Below are 18991 nucleotides of genomic sequence, written 5' to 3' on the forward strand. Positions count from 1 at the left end.
TGCAGCTCAGTGTGATTACAGTGCAGAGAAGAAAAGCAGCCTCCATGATGAATCTGGAAAATATTTAAAAATATTCATAGTTCACTCACAGAACTTTAGAATTGGGAAAGCTGTTGGACTAGAAGTGTATTGAAATGGTAAAAACCTGCAGAGAATGGTTAAGGCTTGTGTCATTTTGCATAAGCATTTTCCATTCTGTTTTGAGGGTTATTGGAAAACAGAACAGTGGCAGCTTCCTGTAAGTAAAGAAAATATAACCCTATATTGAGCTTCAGTGGAGAATAAAGCCAACTGAGAAGAATTCATTACCTTCATCAACGTGTCTGTTTTTCAATTCCCCCTTTCTTCCGTTGGAAGAGCATAATAATTTTCAAACTATACTAATCATGGGAAAGAGATTTTTAAGACAATGTTAGATTTTAATATTTCAGGTTCCATGATTTGAGAATTTTACATCTAATTGTTACTCCTAACTCATTTTTTTAAGTTCCCAAGTATCCAATTTATTATAAACTCATAAATGTAATAAATTATGCACTTTCTAAAATGATTCTGTCATGTATTTTAATGTATAATTGTAGTGATTCATTTTTAATTTACACGATTTCCAGTATTTATCATATATTGATATTTAAGAATATGGGAGGTTTTGTTTTTTGTTTTTGCTCTGTTACTCAAAGCAGTACTAATCAAGTGGAATCTTCCAAGTCTGAGAATGCGTGGGCATTGAACTATTGCAGTCTAGTTGATTTTCACAGATCCATGTAGTTAGCTGTTCTCTGCTCCTAGTTTGAACTTGGGACACCTGCTTTCTGCTGATGAGTGCAGATAAGTGCGCATCTGGTTAACAAGTTAGGAAACTATTGCAGTAGTCCAGATAAAAGATAATGAATTGAGTTTGAAGTGACATGAAAACATTCATGTGCCAATATTCAAGCAGCTGTCAGAAGCTTAGGACTGGTGCTAGCAAACCGGGATAGGAAGGGTGTCTTTGGCACGGGACTGAGAATCGAAGCCATGGAGTATAGGAGCTTGCCTGGAGGCTTCATGTGATGTGGCTGACTACCTCTTCCCCTCATTTCTTGTGCTACAGCTCTGATGGTGGCCTTCTGCTTCTGTCAGTACATCATCCTTCCTCCTCGCAGGATCTCCATGCCTCCCTTGCCATCTGCACGTTCTTCAGATCACCACTGCTCAGACATCCCTGTCTCAGAGAACCTTCCAGCCCCCAGACTAGGTTAGGTCCCCTTGTATTTCTCATAACAGTGTGCTGGATTTTTGATTCATAGCACTTGGGAGAATTTGTAATTAACTCTTTTTGAATTTTTTCTTCAATGTCATCAGTCTGCAGACTCCTTGAGAACAAGACCCATGTCTGCTCTCCTTCCTTGTATTCTTAGCAACTCAACATAGTTTCTGGCACACAGAGGGTATTCAATAACTGTTTTATTCAGAAACTGAAAAAGAATTTTTAAGGACAGGACCTTAGAAAATGTCTTCATTTTGTTGAATGAGTTCGGGGAGAGGAATCCTTGAAGGAGACTGAACAGGAGCAGTAAGAAGGCTGTAGCCAAGAGAATCCAAGATGACAAAAACTAAAGGAGGCAGGGATTCTGATCTTATGTGTAGGAGGGGACAAATGGTTCCTAGTGTCCAATGCCGTGATGAGATGAAATAATACAAATATGATATTTATTTTTTTTTAAAGATTTTATTTATTTGACGGAGAGAGACACAGCGAGAGAGGGAACACAAGCAAGGGGGAGTGGGAGAGGGAGAAGCAGGCTTCCCGCTGAGCAAGGAGCCCGATGCGGGGCTCGATCCCAGGACCCTAGGATCATGACCCAAGCTGAAGGCAGACGCTTAATGACTGAGCCACCCAGGCACCCCCAAATATGATATTTAAATGATAATTAGGCACTTAGCTTACTTTAATTTCCTAAGAATTTTTCATTTGATTGATTCTCTAATGTAAAGTTCTTCCCATGTCATTCGCAGACTAATTTCCATGTAATGAGTTATGTTCATATTCGTGTTTATAGTATATAAAATTTATTTTTAAAAACTTTTAATTAGAGAAGATGTTAGAATTATATCGTACCAAAAAAAAATGAGACTGGAGGAGGAAGCACTTTGGAAACTAACATCATAGACAAATGGAAAGTATGATTGTTGTCCTTTTTCAAGAAGAAAATCTAACTTCCCAGACTCATTTCTTCAAGGTAAATCTTTCAGCATAAGCACTTTCTCTGAACTTTGGCCATAAGCACCTACTCTTTACATTTGAATATTGATAACCTTCTCTCCAGTTGGATCTCCTTGAATACTTAGACAGTCTCCAAGTAAAGGATAGGCGGATAGTCTACTGACAGGCAGATGATAGGCCTTTCTTACCTCTGCTGAATTTGAACAGACTTAAGCTGTGTTTACCAACAGAACTGAACATACATGTTATTTTTCTTTCAGAGAAGTTTGTTAGCTGATGATTTCCAATATAAAAATGTAGTGGAGTTTTTGACTTTTCTCATATTGGTCAGTCTTGCCTTCATTTACAAAGAGTATAAGCATCATTTTTCTGTGAACTGTATTTTAGGAGACAGGGGAAATGAATAGGAAAAAGAAAAGAAATGATGTAAATCTGAAATTGAAGACAACACAGCCAGTTCATTTTATTTATTCATGTTTCTTTATTTGTGTCTCCCTGAAGAAGAAAAGAGATATGATTACCTCTTCTTCCCTTTGTATACAAATATGCAAATTGGGGCAGCCAACAATCTTCTAATTTCTCCTCTGGTGTGATCACTGTAACTACCCCAAATATGGGAGAACATTAGCAACAATTCAGTCATTCGTTTATTCAGCAAATATGAATATTTCATAGCTGCACAGTCTGCCAAGCCAACTCTCAGACAAATCAAGGAAGAATGAAAAAATACTTTAAACATTTTGGTATAAATTCTGTTCTTTAACCATAATGTATTTTATCAATTTTTCCAAAATAGCAAATCTGTAATGGGCTTTTTTACAAACATTTTAATCAAAAATAGGTTTTTTTTTAGTTTATTTAAAAATGTATATATACAAAGAGATATGTGCACAGAGAAGAGACAGACACGGCAGTACCCCAGTGTTATGTATGAAATCTGTCCCTTACCAGCCCTTCAGACTTGTTCATATGTGTGCCTCTAGGGCAGTGTTAACTGTCTTATCTTAGTATTTATATAGAAACTAAATATGTATCTACTTAAATAAGAAAAATCATAGGATGGGTGGGAAGGCATCTTTAATTTTTTTCAACACTGGCGCTCACCCAGCTACCAAGGAAACAATCTACACTGAGGAAGTGGTCTTGTAGCCCAAGGGTTCAGCACAAAACATGCTCATGTGCCCCACTTTTCTGTAGACACTCCCATGTACTAGCTTTAACACCACTCTTGTTTCTGCCACTGAAAAAGTAGACTGGAATTTTAAGCATATGAGAATAACATTATGGAACTGACTTTGAATCTTCTCTAGTTTATTTCTTTCTAAATACACATTCTTAAAGTTCACTATTTTTAGAAAACAAATTGCTGTTATTGGACACCGCTGTTGAAATTCACTGGGGTGGAGGGGATAGGGGTACTCTCCTGGAGCTGGCCCAGTCCCCACTTTACAACAGTTTTGACCATTAGAAAGTTCTTCCTTACATCAAACTGAGATGTGTCTTTCTGCCTTAGTTCTACCTTGTGCAACAGAGTCTAAGCCATCTTACATGTGGCAGGTCTTTGGTCTTTAGAAAATAATCATCACATTCTCCTTGCACTTAGCAGACATCTACATTTCCTCAGAGGACTTGGTTTTGAGTCCTTTTGCCAACCAGGCACTGGCTTCTGAAAGTCCTCCAATCTTCATATATCCTGCTTCATTCATTCAATAAATACTTATGAGCACCTGCTTTACACCAGGTATGCTTACGATGCATCAGTCTTATGACCAAAACCAAAAATTATATTCAGGGTGTAAAAAAACTATTCCCTTGTTCTAGATTATGACAGAGAGGTGGGGAGAGGGTAAGTGGTAGCTACCTGAGTGTGGGGAAGACAATGTATTAGAATCTCCAGGGCAAGGGTATGGTTCAAACTACATACCCTTCCCCTTTTCCCAACCCCAAGAACAGTCTGACACAGTCTCTTAGGGAAGCATGCTTTGGGAGTTTACTATAGTTAGTGATTCATGGAAATGTACACATAATTTCTCATTGGTATTTGGAATGAGAAAAAAGAAAATTACTATTCTAGAGTGTGCACTTCCATTAATGCAGCTTAAAATCATGTTCACTTTTTTAGAGAATTTGAATTTCACTGTTGGAGATATTGAGCATATTGTTGACTCAAATCTTAAAGCCTTTTCCAGAACTTTTGTTGCTAAGCCATATCTTCGCCCCAAAAGCCAGACTGGTCATCCATCCCTTTTAAATTTTATTATGTCATTACAGGGTGCTGCTGAGGTCCTTTTAGCTCCAATTCTGTCATCCAGTTTGTTACTTATAAGCATAGGGACCGTGTCTGCCTTATTTTGTTTTAGTGCTATGTATCTTGTATCACTGACAACTTTTTATTTATAGCAATGCCATCTATCAATTTGGTAAACATACCACCCATATTTTCATGATAAGCATGAGAAAGAGGAGACCTAGACAGATGTGAGTACAGTTGGTCTCTTAGAACACACCAACCACCAGATCCCATAATGGATAATTAATCAGGATCCATAGGGCCTGGTCATTTCAGCCCGTTTTTAATCTGGCCCATTTACTGCTGCTTCACCATCACAAAAGCATCAAGGAAGACCCAGCATTCTGTCCAGCAAAAGTTCCTTTATGCCACAACTGTCATACTTTCCAGATCTAATCTAGTAATCCTAAGAAGAAAACGTAGTCAGATTTCTTTTTTTAGGATTTATTTATTTATTTGAGAGGGAGAGAAGCCGACTCCATGCTGAGCACAGAGCCCCACTCGGGGCTGAGACTATGACCTGAGCCGAAATCAAGAGTCAGCCACTCAACCGACTGAGCCACCTGGGTGCCCCCAGATATTTCTTTTTAGTAGATCCATGTAGCAGCCTAGTAATCACTGGGGTTTTTTTATGTGTATTTAAAACCCTTGAAGCTTTTAATATAGCATCATGGAAATTTTCATTCAATATTTTCATCCTATTTTCAAAGAATTAAAAAAATCAGAGCAAAATGTGGTGCATAGAAAATCTGTTAGCACTAAGATTTGTGAAAATTAAAAATATGAGACTAGCATCTCCTTTCATATAAACTATAGGGGATAAAAGAGAATGGGAAAAGTTATAATCATGTTTCTACAAGTAACCAAAAGAATGCATTGGGGAATCTTTCCCTGGATCTACAGTGATCATGCTGATCTGTATGACTACTATCTATTTATTGAGCACCTGTCATATGTAAGATAGGTGCTGGCATTTTGCATTTATTACCTCTTAGAATTCAGCAGACCTGCTGGTTAGGTTTTATCCTTCCCTTTCCAAAGATACAAGGTATTATAAAAGTTAAGCAACTTGCCTCAACTAGTCCTAAGTACTCAAAGTAAAAAAATGCCTTTCAAACATCATGTTGAATACCATGCTTGTTTTAACACAGGAAATCATACAATAGGATATCAACCACTTTACAATTGTTAAACACAATTTAACATATTTATGATTTTTTGGTAAATATACTTTTTTGGGGTGAAATTGTTATCACCCCCTAAAGAAATCTAAAAACCTTCAAAAGAGGTTATTCTAACTTCCTTTGCTTAGATCTCTGTTTTCCACTAAAGTTACTTGACTTTTTGGTTATGGCCAATTTCTTTTCAAGGTTTGAAAAAATTACCAAATCCTACTAGGTAGGAAGATGCGTTTCCTAAGTTTTCTATGTAATGCAATCTTTTCTGAAGATTTCCAGATTTCTTGAATGAGTGGTAACAATTTCACCCAAAAGTATCATATGTATCCAAAAGTCATAAATAAGTTTAGCAATTATAAAGTAGTTGATAAAATATTGTATGATTTCTTATGTCAAAACAAGCATGGTATTTTAAAGCATGATGTTTGAGAAGTGTATTTACTCACTTTGAGTAAGTGCTTGGAACTAGTTGAGGCAAAGATATGATCACAGGGATTTAATCTGAAAAAGAGAAGCTCAAACAATTCAAACAGGAAAGCTGGAGCAGAGCCATAATTAGCGAGAGAAGAAGGAAAGTGCCCTTTGAGGCTGCTACATGGGGGAGGGAGACACCAAAGAAAAAGATTTGCTTCATAAACAAATTGTATCACACTGGTAATAATCCTGAAATTAGAACCATCAGCCAGATCAGTGGGTAAAATAACCATAATTAACCCATAATTATAAATGCACTATTTCAAACAGCCATATGTAAGCCAAGCAGTAGTGAGAATGTCAGGATACACTAGTGATACATTAGGAATGACACATGTTTTTCTTTTATCTTTGCTATTTAATTTGGCATTGCTTGATCTATTCATTTCTACACTTGATCCAAGCCAAAAGACTGAGAAGTGACGACTTATTTCTAAAAACTAACCAGACTTATTGTACTTTATATCACAAAAATACTAAAGATTTTGCATAGCATCAGTCTAAAGTCTGAAGACATTAGTCTTAATTCCGGATTCATTATCAAGAAACTATGTACTTTTAAATAATTCTCTTTAACTTTCCAAACCATGTGTTAGGGCATCAGGAGAATTAAGTTTTTGATGGCAGTGTTATTTTCCTGGATCCTATATGCATATATTTTATCTGTAAATATGTGTGTGTGTGTGTGTGTGTGTGTGTGTGTTACATAAATGTATATGAAATGAAACCAATTCCATTCTCCCTAGAAGGCAGGGACTGACCACATGCCGATCAGGCTGCTCATTATCCATTAGGTTATGTCCAGTCATTCAACTGGTACATGAACATAATGTTTTAAGCCAACATTATTAGCTTTACCTTGTAGAAATTCATTGAACTGAAGTTCACATGTATAATCCTCAGTATACTCAAGAACACACGAACTATTTGATGTGAACTATTTTTATATTCTGAGAGGCAGTAGAGCCCAGGGAATTCAGTTGCAGCCTGGCTGAGATTAACTCCCAGCTCTCCCACCAACTGACCTTGCGCAAATTACTTCATTTCTGTGCCTCAGTTTCCTCATCTGCAAATTAGTGGTGCCCACCTCACATTGTGAGGGTTAAGCAAATTAAGCAAAGATTAATGCATAAAATACAGACCAGTGTCTGCCATTCCATAAACCCTTGTAATTATCTTCAGAAGTCTGAAGGGTCCCCCGAAGGCTAAGCGGAATGACAGAATCCGTTTTTATTGCAGGTTTTCACTACCGAGATGGCATTGTCAAGGCTGTAGCTACTGGGGGCGGGGAGAGGGAGGTATAAATTTCAGCAAGACTTGAGTCGAGGAAACAGGGAAAAGGCTGCTGCTATAATCCAGGCAAGAAATGATGAGGCTTGAACTACGCGGCAGGTAGTAGTGGGATTGAGAATAGTGAAAAATACTGAAGTGGGATACAGAGACCTGGCTCACCGTGTGGCTGTGGGAGTTCAAGGACGGACTCCCAGGTGACCCCAGGTTTCAGGCATGGATGACCTTTTCTAGGCAGGACAGGGAAGTGGACGAGCCCCACGGTCTCCAGCGCCCGCCTACAACCAGGAGGAGACGCCCAGTAGGCAGCCCATGAGGACTCAGAAGAGCTGGACGGCACAGACCTCAGACTCTGCAGCAGACAGTAGCTGAAGTCAAGCAAGTTGATAAACAGATTTGCTTTAAAATTTTCAATGACCAGGCAATCTTCTCTTCAACCCCAGACTAGAACACACCATCTAATGCAGTTCTGAGCATTAAAGGGAAATCATACTGAAGATTTCAATCTTGAAGTTAATGGCAAAGTTTGCTGCAGATGGCTAATGTTTCAAAGGTAGAATCTGTTTTCTAAGTGATCTGGGTAAAAACATGAACACGAGTCCCTGGTGCCACATTTCCCATCACATATTGCAGAACTGCCAATGATAGGCCCTTCCTTGGGCTCCTGGGGACTTAATTTCCCCGGGGAACTATTGTGGTTATTCAACTTAAGACCTTGCAGGAAGAACCACAGTTATTTCTCTCTGGGGTCTTACTCAGAGCAAGCAACATGGAAATAAGTAGTCACAAAGGAGGAACAAGGAGAAATAAACAAGCTTTTAGCCAAATGTATGAACAATTCATATTTTAAAACAAAACTGGCCAAGATTTTACAAAAATTATAAATTAGGGACAGTAACACCACCCTGTTGTGGCTTATAATCTACAAGAGAATGCAGACTGTAAACCCATAGCAGCTTTGCTGTTCCCACTATAAAGGAAGGTGTGTTTCATTCTATGCTAATTTCTGCCTGTAGTGGTTAAATAAAGACTGTTTCGGGCCGGGAAAACAAAACCAGAAATTAGAACTAGGGTCTAGGCCCAGTTCTGCCAATGCTTACTGTTGTAATCTTGGACCTACCTCCTTTGTGAAACGCAGAGATCTCTTCTTTGTCCTAGTGTTGCAGAATTCTGTGATCAAAAGACAGCATTTAATGAAACTACCCTTTGAAAAATTATTTCTGAAGGAACTTAAAGTCTTCCTGTCATTCAGGAATAACATTTCTTGCCTCAGAAGGCTCACCGGTCAACATGTTGGAGAAATCAAGGCCTTGTTCCTACTCACAGTCTGTCATTTACTAAATGCCTACTGCATGCTTTAGATGTTTATGAACTTGCTTGAAATATCACAGTAACCCCCGTAAAGGCAGTGGGATGTAATCTTTTTTTACAGAAGGGAAGATGGAGGCTTATGCTGGGTGAGTGACTTGGCAAAGGTCACATGGCTGATAAGCTGCAGTTCAGCCTTTAAACCCAGGTCTCCCTGACCCTGCAGTCTAAGTTGCTTAGACTCAACAACAGGTTACTTTCAGATCAAAAATTGTATTCTGGAAAGAACTCCAGGTGGGGAAGACTAAAAATCGAACCATTATCATTTTACAGTGCCTCACCATCACAGTGGAGCCAGACAGCAACCCAGTGAATCTGTGCTCTTCCACAATCTCGTTCTGTCCCTACAACAGTGCTCCTTCCTAAACCATGAGACAGTCGACATACATACACACCCACGCAGGACCACTATGTCATCTACATCTTCAAATACTTGGCAAAATCAGATTTCAAAAGACACTTAAAAATGTATTGCAAAATGTACAGCATTTATTCACATACAGACAAAAAGGCACAAATTCTACTAAATAGTTCAACAAAAAAATACAGCTGTCCTCAACTAGTTTTATAAATACTTTCAAAAAGGGGGTAGAAATAAATACAGGATTGGGCCATGTAATATAAAATAGTCATCTCTACATATACTTTGTTTAATTTCTGATTTTTTTTAACTCTTCATGCACCTTTTTTTCCAATTTTAGCTGAATGGACACCAAGCTAGGCACATAGTGAAAAATCCTCTGTACAAGGTTACAAATGTAATGACGTTTGTCCATTTCAAAATAATTAAGATTTGTACACAACACATAGAACCCTTCATTTCGATTTTGTGTTTATAACCTAACAAATGACATTCCAGGCAACTTTACAAAAGTTTAACTAGCCTACATTTTGACATAATACATTGATCATAATCAAAGATATTTCTTGGTCAGGATGCACAAGGAAAAATAAAGCTTCAAAGAAAAGAAACGAAAAGCAGAGCGAATGGCTCATCCTGAAGAGAGTGCAAGTGGGTGGGGTGGGTGGGGTGGGTGGGGTGGGTGGGGTGTGTGGGTGCTGCGGACGGCCGCCTCATACAGAGGTCCCAGCAGGACGTGAACTAACTTCCAAAGCTATCATTACACTGTCAGAGAAACCGTGCTCTATACCATTTGCATTTCAAAGCAGGAATAAAAAGTGTGGGCTTTTTATTTTTGTGTTTTGTTTTTGTGTGGGTTTTTATTTTTTTTTGTTTTGTTTTTTTTGGTTCAGCATAACTTGGAACGTTTGAAAGCTTTTCAACCTAAATGTGGGGAAAAAACAGGTAAGGCATTATTTTTGCACAAAACTAGCATTCCTAAATAGTGCAAATGAATCTGGTACCTCTTAAAATGGTGAGAGGTCATATACTTACTAAAATTTAGATTTTCTTTCTATGGCTTGACAGATTACCCCTCTATATATTCTACTCTCACCCAGAGCTGTTGCTGTGATCAAAAGGTAACTGTAAAAAGTGTCCACCTTCTTCTGTATCCAGCAAAAAGGTTTTTGCTCATATGCAAAAAATCTGATTTTTAAATTATGCTATGAGTCAATGTACACCTTGGATTCATTAAGAAACTCCTAGTATCTGTAGCAACAGCTTATCTGGACAGCAGTCTTTCAGAATGAGCCCCATAGCTCAAAAATAGTCAATCTAAAAACCTGGGTCATTCTTTCCCCTCCCCTGAATTAGCTACTAAAATGTATTCGAAAAGTTAAGACTTGGTTTGAAAATGTCATACATACAATGGGGATGCATCAGATCTACTATTTGATCATCCGATAAAACTTGCATAGCAAGATGGAATTCAATAAGCCTTTTTTGCTGTTGACAATCACCTGGAAGACTTGAAAGGTAACTACAGAACTCAAAGCATCACTCGTTAAGTATCAGAATGTCCCTGCCACATGGAAACAGATGTATAAATGAATCAGGAATCTGAATACTGGTATTAACAAACTAAGGATAATTTAGGGGAAGTTGGGCTTGTTCCAAGTGCCCATAATTCTAAATTTCATTGCTATTTAAACTTTCCTTCTCTTAAGTTTGATTCACAACTACATTGAATTCCAAAGAAAATTAACAGGACCTTAACACTATCCACTGTCTTAATACATACGCACTACAGTGAGTGCAAAAACAGAACATTTGTACTCAAATTTAATGCTAAATTCATTATTGCTGATAACTTACTAGTTATTGCCATTTGCAATTAGAAAGTCCAAGTTACGAATTGGAGCTTAGAACTCTGACTCCAGGAAACCTATTACACTTTAGTCTCTTTCCCGTATAACCTTGGTTAAAGGTAAGAGGTTATCGCAACTTATTGCCTTTCTATTGTTTTTAAAATATAACCTATTAGGTTTTTTTTGCTTTTTTTTTTTTCTTTTCCTTTTTCTTAAGGAATCCGTTCATGCTGGAAGCCCAGATTCCCCAACATATGCACTAGTGGTTGGCTCTGGGAAGTATGTCACCAGAGTCTGGAAGTTCATCGCTTGAACTTGGAATAGCCATTAGTATCGTTGGAAGCCAGATGGCCAGGTATTGCCAAAGGCCAGGGAGACCCCAAGCTGGCCTATAGGCAGTGGTTAGGGAGGAGGAAGGTCAAGAGGCCTGGTAAAAACGGGACCAACTGCCCTTTCTCACAGAACTTTCTAATGGCTTCACTCTCCACCAGTCCCATACCCACAACATACTCCAGTGCTTCAGGCAATGGGACCTTGCTACACGGACCCTAAATCTGCAAGCTGCAGCAGCTCCGCCCTGCCCCTTCAGATCTTCAAGTACTGACCTTTTTCTAAATCCTCTCTTCCCCATGTGCTGTTCTAATGTACACGAACTCCCTAGAGTTACTGAAGCTTCGGAGCTTGCTGCCTCTAACTACAATGCAACAAAACAGCCTTGTGGGCCAAAGTATAAATACGACTTCAACATCTACCACAGTCCTAGAAAGTAAGTTTTATGGGCCATTAAGTGGTACGTGAGGGTTTCTCAAGAACTGCATCTGATTCCGCATATTCAGGTAACCAAGAGTTTGTGCTTTGGGAAGAATACAGAGGGCAATACAAACTCAGGAGGCTTCCGGAAGCCTCGCCCTCTCTTAAGACTTATTTCATTCATTCTTATTTTAGTGTTTAATTCGGCCTCTGGTCTTAGTGTCTGACGGTTACAATCTACTCTTGTGTTTCCTCAACAAGTTGCCAATAACACACTTCTCACAACGATTTATAAATGACTCTGGGGAAAAAAAATTCAATCTGACTTGCAAGTAAATGTGTTTGCGTAGCTCAGGAGTGATGGGGTTCTGCTCGTCCCCCACGTCAGAGCTCTGGTCTAGCAATTCCACGACAAGCCCGCCGCGCTCCCACGCCATCTCGGTTTCATCAAGAGGCCAAAATGCTTCTCCTGATAATGTCTGTCCTCCGGCTGATGGTGCTGCTGGCGTGTATACATTTCTTTTCTGATGCCTCACTCTCTGAGTCACTCATCTCTACGTCAGGGACATACCCGTCGTTCTCATTGTCAGATTTTAATTTGTTTTTTGCCCTTTCCTTGGCTGGAACTCGGCCTAAGCCCAAATAGGGGTAGTCTGAGTGCTGGTGGCAGGCGCCCTCATGGGCCTCTCCCTGCTGCTGCCGTTCCCCCTTCTTTGGAATCCGGAATCCTCCCCAGTTTTTCACTGGGCTGGCAGGCGTTGTAGGCACTTGGACTGCAGTCTGGTTATAGTTTACTTTGATGAGGGAGCCGTTGCACTTGGGCACTAGCTCCTTCCTCATGCCAGGTGCTGACTGCCCCGCTCCCGGGGAGGCGGCAGCTCTGGTGTTGTCCAGGTGCCTCTGGGACACGTCTGTGGACCTGAGAGGCTTGTGACTCTGTTTACAAGGTCTGTCCTTTAAGTCTCCCTTACTGAGATCACAATGAAAACGATGGTCTCTTCTGTCCCCATGGTCTGGCATCACCACCCCGTTTTTCTGTTGTGCTGATATGAGACGTGCTTCTGCAAAGGTCTTTTCAAAACTCAAAAAGCTCTCTGGGACCACCATCCCCTCCCTTCTCGCACACAGGTCCGGCTGCTTCAGGAGGGCTTTGCCTCTGCTCCCAGTGCTGTTCTGCAATGGATCTCGTTTATGGGGCTTTTTCAGCGAGTGAACCAAGGAAGTACCCATTTGCTTCCTGAAGAACGCAGAATGCCACTTCAAGTCCTCTATCTTGGGAGCATCAGGGCCCACAGAAGGGCTGTTAAACAAAAGCATGTTTTCCAGTGAGGAGGAGGAGCAGGAAGAAGAAGGCACACCTATGAACATACAACCACAGAGGAAGAAAAATTACAGAAGCACATCCATAAATATAAAATTCTAGATCTTAGCATGGCCCTATTAATGCAAACTTCCCACCCAACAGGACTACATACAACCACCCAGTCTAAAAAAATTTATACAAAAATTTATAAAAAAAAATAAATGCCTTGAGAATCTGCATTCAGTCTGCAGACTCAAATTAATATGCTCTATTTTCTAAAATAGCTGAAGCTCACCAAAGTTTTCATGAGACATCTTTCCAAGAAAACCATTTTCCTTCAAACAAAATAAGTGATCTGATTTTCAAAGAGGAATCCACGCAGAATCCTCCTGGTCAAAAGCACTGCCTCTGCCCCTGCACCTGGTTAGGTACCTGCCTCCCCAACAAGACTGAGAGCACCACAAGGGCAGCGACTAGGGCTTTAAAGTTTCCTTTTCCAGGGGCACCTGGCTGGCTCAGTCGGTTAAGCGTCCGACTCTTGCTTTTCAGCCCAGGTCGTGATCTCCGGGTCATGGGATTGAGCCTTGCGTCAGCGTGGAGTCGGCTTGAGAGTCTCTCTCTGCCTCTGCCCCTCCCCCTTGCGTGCTCTCTTGCACTCACGCTCTCTCAAATAAATAAATAAATACATGAAAATCTTTAGAGTTTCTTTCTCCAAAGTAAACATACTCCCAGGGGGCTATGCTGAGGATAAATAACTGTAAATACATGAAATGAGAAAGAAAGGTGTTTAAAATCATTCTTGACACATAGTAAATGTCTTTTAAAATTATATACAAAGCCTATTTGTGGAATTAAACTGAATTGTCATCCAACGTGAGGAGAAGGTAAAATAGTGTTTTGTGAACATTTTTGCTGCAAATCACAACTAAATTTCACAATGTAACCCGGTAAGAGCTCACATTTCATGAAACCATATTAGCCTTCTCCATGTGATGTGGCACTGACATGTCATTTGCTTTTAATGCTGGTGGTGACCCACCAAATTCATCTCACAACCAACTAATGAATCATAACCCTCAGTGTGAAAAACACTGAGTGAATTCATAACACACTGGAGGTTATCACAAGGACCACGTTTCTGTAAGAGCCTCCAGGACATCTATAAAGAGCTGTTTTCATGTTCTGTCTCCCATAAGGTATAAACCACCAGGAAAACAAGGCTCTGCCACGCAGGAGCCCGGACGAGACCTCCCTGCTCCACAGACGTGGACACCGCACGTGAACAGAGCAGAGGAAGCAGCTCCGAACATGAAAGTGCCAGTGGACGCCACGGGGGAGGGGGTTCTACAGTCTGCTGGGCCGGGGACACCCGCTTTCTCAAGGATCAAACCTTAGGGTCAACCTTCACGCCACACTTCTATTTCTCTTCCTCAGTCACCTACTGTGGGAAAACAAAGGTAAGAGGGACTGACATTTTCTAAACCCCGATTTCCATCTGCCTGGGATCCATGTCTCTGAAAAGCCTCAGACTCATGACCTGGAAGCACTGTCCCCACCGAGGACACGCTTATCCAGCAGAATGGCCCTGCCCATTCTCAGCTTCACACACACATCTAAACCACGGACCCTGACCGACACGTCTAACTCGTGGCCATCTCCTCCTCACCTGCAACCATCTATCTTACAAGACAGGAGATCCTCTTGGGGCATGAGTAAAAACACAACTGAAAGTCTAAAACTGGAAAAACGGGGTGGGGGGTGGCATCCGAAAGGGTTTCCACTGCACTCCCTGTGGCAGCCTGCAGGAAGATTAATGTTGCTTTCAACCCCTCACACTTAGTATGGTTCGTATCTCAGAGGGGAGGGAGGGTTTGTTTACCTTTTCCGGAAGAGCAGGATTTCATTACAGCTGTGTTACGCAAAACACTTCCTAACCTGGTTAAGAATCTCAATCACTTAACCCAAGTAAAAACCTCAGCCATGAAATGCAAAAAGCTGCCGGCAATATCCATGAAAAATGACTCTTAAGTGAAATCAGATGAAAATGCTCTTTACAGCTTATTTTTAGAAGTAATCACTCATTACAGAACAACTTCACAAGAGTCACAGAAAGCCCGCCAATGGCACAAGGCGCATTAGCGATCCCGCTCATCAGCAGCACTCGCTCTGGCGGCGCTGCAGGCGGCCTCCCCCGTGGGCTGGTGACAGGAGGCCACAAAGGCAAGGGATAAAACAGGTCCCGTTTATTTGCACTCAAGTAGGAATAACGAATGAAAGAAGTTCACTTGAAACAATCTGAATCAAGCTGCTTTCTTTCACTTCTGAACCCTACTTACAAAAATTTATTTTAAGTTTTACAACCGTAAACTCTAGCTAATGATACATCTGGAAAATATTTCTTCTCAGGAAGAAAATACCTAGGAGAACATTAGTAAGTTAATGCCATTAGTATTAACTATGTAACACCTCAAGAATATCATTCAAAACTCCCTAAAGCTTGTTTCCCTTTGTTCAGCTGACCAGTTTACGTCTAGTTCCATACATCTGGTTAGTTTTAGGTAAACCAGAATTTGGATTCCAATATAACAGGTTATAACCACTTCTCTGTTGTTTCTATGTGTCAGTCATCTACAGAGACAAAAAGCCACAGAAGCAGGAAAAGGAGGCCTTCTGTGGCCACACGAGGCACGTGCTGACCGGGGCAGGGCAGGGCCACAGAGACTGGCTCCCGAAGACTCGAGACCTGCCCACTCCACTCAGCGGATCTCCTTCCCTGAGAGCCTCCCAATGCCTGCTCTGCAGGATTCACACTCAGAGAATGTCGGTGCTCAGAGCCCTGTGAGAGGTCAGGATTCTGAACCCAGCCCCCTCTTACAGATCGAGAGTCCCAGAGAGGTTCAAGGACTTGCCCTACTGTGCACCCCGCCTCCAAGTAACGGATGTGCTCTCCAGAATGGAGGAAGTATGTAGCTTAGTTTCCTTTTTCACTCTGCCTAGCCCAGAGCAATGTAAAAGAGAAGGCACTAAATAAACACTTGGTGCTGAATTTCAAAAATATCCACGCTTCCACCTACACCAAAACGTCCACTGTGAATGTTATCTCAACATGGATGTGTCTTAAGCACACAGCCTTAACATATCTTATTTACCGCACGTTACAGGTAGATCCAAAGACTAGGTAATCTGTAAGCCTCTGTAGGTATCCCCATGACACTTTACATTTATCCAGTGCTTTGCAACACACTAGAGAAGTTGCTGTTTCATTCGAGTCTCACAAGAGCTCCCAGTAGGAAGCCTGAGAGATCGTCCTCACGTTACACAGGAGGAAGTGGGGGAGGCTCCGAAAACTTGGGCTTCCTTTCCTTGTGTTTGGCCTGTAAGCAGGGGATATGGGGTTCAACCCCTATCTGGGGTCAAATTCAAAGCCCTTTGCCCTATATCGTGACGCTTCAGATGCCCAAAGATTTTCCTTGAATAGGAAAGTCTGTGCTTCTCAGATTTCTCCTGTAGCATACATAAAAGAAAATTAAAGAAACTTATTTTTTTCCTTCCCAGAACGTGAAGGCTTACAAACCCCTGCACTATTGTTTGCCCTACAAGAGCTTAATGCATACCTGAAACTCTTTCTTGCTCCAAGAGCTTAGTGTAAAGATTGAATATCTGTTCCTGGACTTTGCACACAGACCGCTTAATCTTTTCCCTGCGGGTCACCATGTAAGTGAGGTTCCGAACCTAGAACGTAGAGAATAAAGACGCTAAGTAAGCAACACATTAATGGTACTTTGGTGTTTTGTTCTTTACCCGAGATTGTGTCCTCCTAGGGCCATGAGTGACATCTGAAATCAAGGTGTACTTCAACATTTTATCCCATCTCTCAACTACTTTTGGGCTGCTAACTAGGATTCCACACACACCCCTCCATGGAGGCAGCAGCAACGTGGAAGAGAGATTGGAGGGGGACCTCAAACGAAAGCCCTGCCTCCTCCATCACACCCAGCCGGAGGCTCATCCCAGCAGAGAAGACCACTGGGGTCCAAGTCCAGACGTACCACCTCTTGACCAAGGACTCTGCTTACCACCCCTCCGTAGCCGCTCCCCATGAATTCTATGATGGAAGGCCTTCGAGCAGTTCAGAAGCCACTTTATCAAGCAGCTCCTGAGGATGGAATTAGGGAAGCACAGTGTCAAGGCCCATCAGAGGAGCACCCCTCCCCCACCCTCCGCCCAAAATTATGCCTGCACCGAGCCCACGAGAGGACCAAACGGGCACCAAGAATCCAAGGAAAATTCTTTGTCAACTGGACAGTATCTGAAATGCGTGGAGCTCACCGGTAGCTAACGTGTTCCTCTAGGACGTAAAGCGAGGAAGTCTCCTCGCTCTGCCATTGCCGTGCTGTCAACATCTCAAGTCCAACTCCCTGTATCACCACCCCCAACTGCCACATTCATTTGTAAGAAACTAAAAAGACCCAAGTGCTAAGAGCTCCACTTTGTATCTGACTGCAGTCACTGGTGACCCCACGTAGATGCCCACTACCCAATACTAACTCATCGACCCCTAAATTTGTTCCCCATTTTTAAAGCCACCTGTGACCAGTTGATACAAAAACAGACTAGTCAATAAATGCCCTTAAATCCTCAGTCCCCAAACCTACTGGGAAACCGGACTAGATTGCATGCGCCTGAAAACTCAAATGTCAAATGCAACACCCCAGAGCTACAATTAAACCTCTCCAGAAGATGAAGACCAAAACCCCAGAACAGCTCAGCAGTGGGAGTACAGGGCCTCTGTCCCAGGCATGATGACACTCCCCTCAAAACATTTCCGGAGGCGCGGGCGACCCCTTTCCCTGCCACCTTGACCATACAAGCTGAAGGGTCCCCGACCTCTTACGTAAGGAAGGATGGCAACGAGCCCCACACACAGGACTCTGCACTTTTGGCTTCTGTGCAAGCACCTCCCCGAAGGTTTCCAGTCCTTTCTGAACCCTAAGCGTTCCAGCCCTTGTCCCATGTTCACGGCTGTCTTGTCTGCAAGAGGACAGGAGGCATAGACAGGAACAGGCTGGCTGGCTGGCTCACACATTTGCATCATGGCAGAGTTTCCGGGCCTAACGCAGGAGCACCCAGTCAGGCTTCTGCTGACCCTCATCAACTCGCCGACTACTTAGGATCCTCCTGACAGCTCTTCCTAATGTATACACATGTGTGCGCTTGCCTGTGTAATCTTGGAATTAAAGAATTGAGAAGAAAATCACTCTCCCTGTCTCAGAGTAAATACTATTTTGGTGTAATTCACCCTGGCTAGAGCCTGTTCTGACAGCCTCAGAGCTCCAGGCCAGGAAGATGTCCTTTATAAAAATCCGGACCAATTTGGGGATGAAGTGGCTCACAAGCTATTGTCTTTGATAAGTATTGTTCCGGCGGGGGGGGGGGGGGGGGGGGGACTGGGGGCTTAAGCGTGAAAGCTCAGTTAGAGGAAGAGGGAAGACCTAGATCTGTATTGCAGATTAAAAACTTCTGGCCAACAGTTTTTACATCAAGGAATCTGACTTCTGGAAATAGGAAATAGAAACAAATTCTGACATCCTAGGAGCAGATGAGGTTATTACTCTATTCAAGTCAGATGTACAGCCAAGATACTTAGATCTCTCTGACTTGAAAGTATCCATGAAAACAGAAACTAGGAAAACCAGGGTACCTGAACTTTGCATTATTTAAATTTAATTCTGATAGCTTCAACCACTATCCCCAGGAAAGGCTCCCACAATGGCCACTAGGTGGGAAAATTCCACTTCTATTCCCCCCGTATCCTGATGAGAAACCTCTACCTGGAACCCCAAAAAGCTAAGGCCAGGGTGGATTTTCATTGGGACAAATCAACCCCTGAATAACCCAGGCCCAGCTGACCACATTTAGAC

The 18991-nt window shown here is 41.8% G+C and overlaps 2 protein-coding genes across 12 annotated transcripts in view; one reads left to right on the top strand and one right to left on the bottom strand.

Moving 5' to 3' along the window:
- Nucleotides 1-18327, top strand: part of SCLT1 (sodium channel and clathrin linker 1) — a 202021-nt gene extending 183694 nt beyond the window's left edge. Inside the window, exons 21-23 of one of the 6 annotated variants that reach the window (XR_015767774.1) lie at nucleotides 10061-14527; nucleotides 15695-16032; nucleotides 16877-18327. Coding sequence is in view for 2 of the 6 variants with exons in the window: in XM_088021038.1 (XP_087877164.1) it covers nucleotides 10061-10153 (93 nt within the window). In the remaining 4 variants the exon portion in view is untranslated. Of the gene's footprint in view, nucleotides 1-5; nucleotides 529-10060 lie in introns of those variants that run through there. The other 5 variants (XR_015767775.1, XR_015767776.1, XR_015767773.1 and 2 more) reach the window with 5 other exon arrangements.
- JADE1 (jade family PHD finger 1) overlaps nucleotides 9840-18991 on the bottom strand; it is a 58719-nt gene continuing 49567 nt past the window's right edge. For all 6 annotated transcript variants that reach the window (XM_028102323.2, XM_028102320.2, XM_028102321.2 and 3 more), the window contains exons 10-11: nucleotides 16685-16802; nucleotides 9840-13125 (exon numbers count right to left, since the gene is read on the bottom strand). In XM_028102323.2, coding sequence (XP_027958124.1) covers nucleotides 12215-13125; nucleotides 16685-16802 — 1029 coding nt within the window. In that variant the 3' untranslated portion in view covers nucleotides 9840-12214. The remainder of the gene's footprint in view (nucleotides 13126-16684; nucleotides 16803-18991) is intronic.

Source organism: Eumetopias jubatus, unplaced genomic scaffold, assembly GCF_037043125.1.
Source record: "Eumetopias jubatus isolate StellerSeaLion01/CBP00866 unplaced genomic scaffold, mEumJub1_p1.0 scaffold_2, whole genome shotgun sequence".
Taxonomy (NCBI): domain Eukaryota; kingdom Metazoa; phylum Chordata; class Mammalia; order Carnivora; family Otariidae; genus Eumetopias; species Eumetopias jubatus.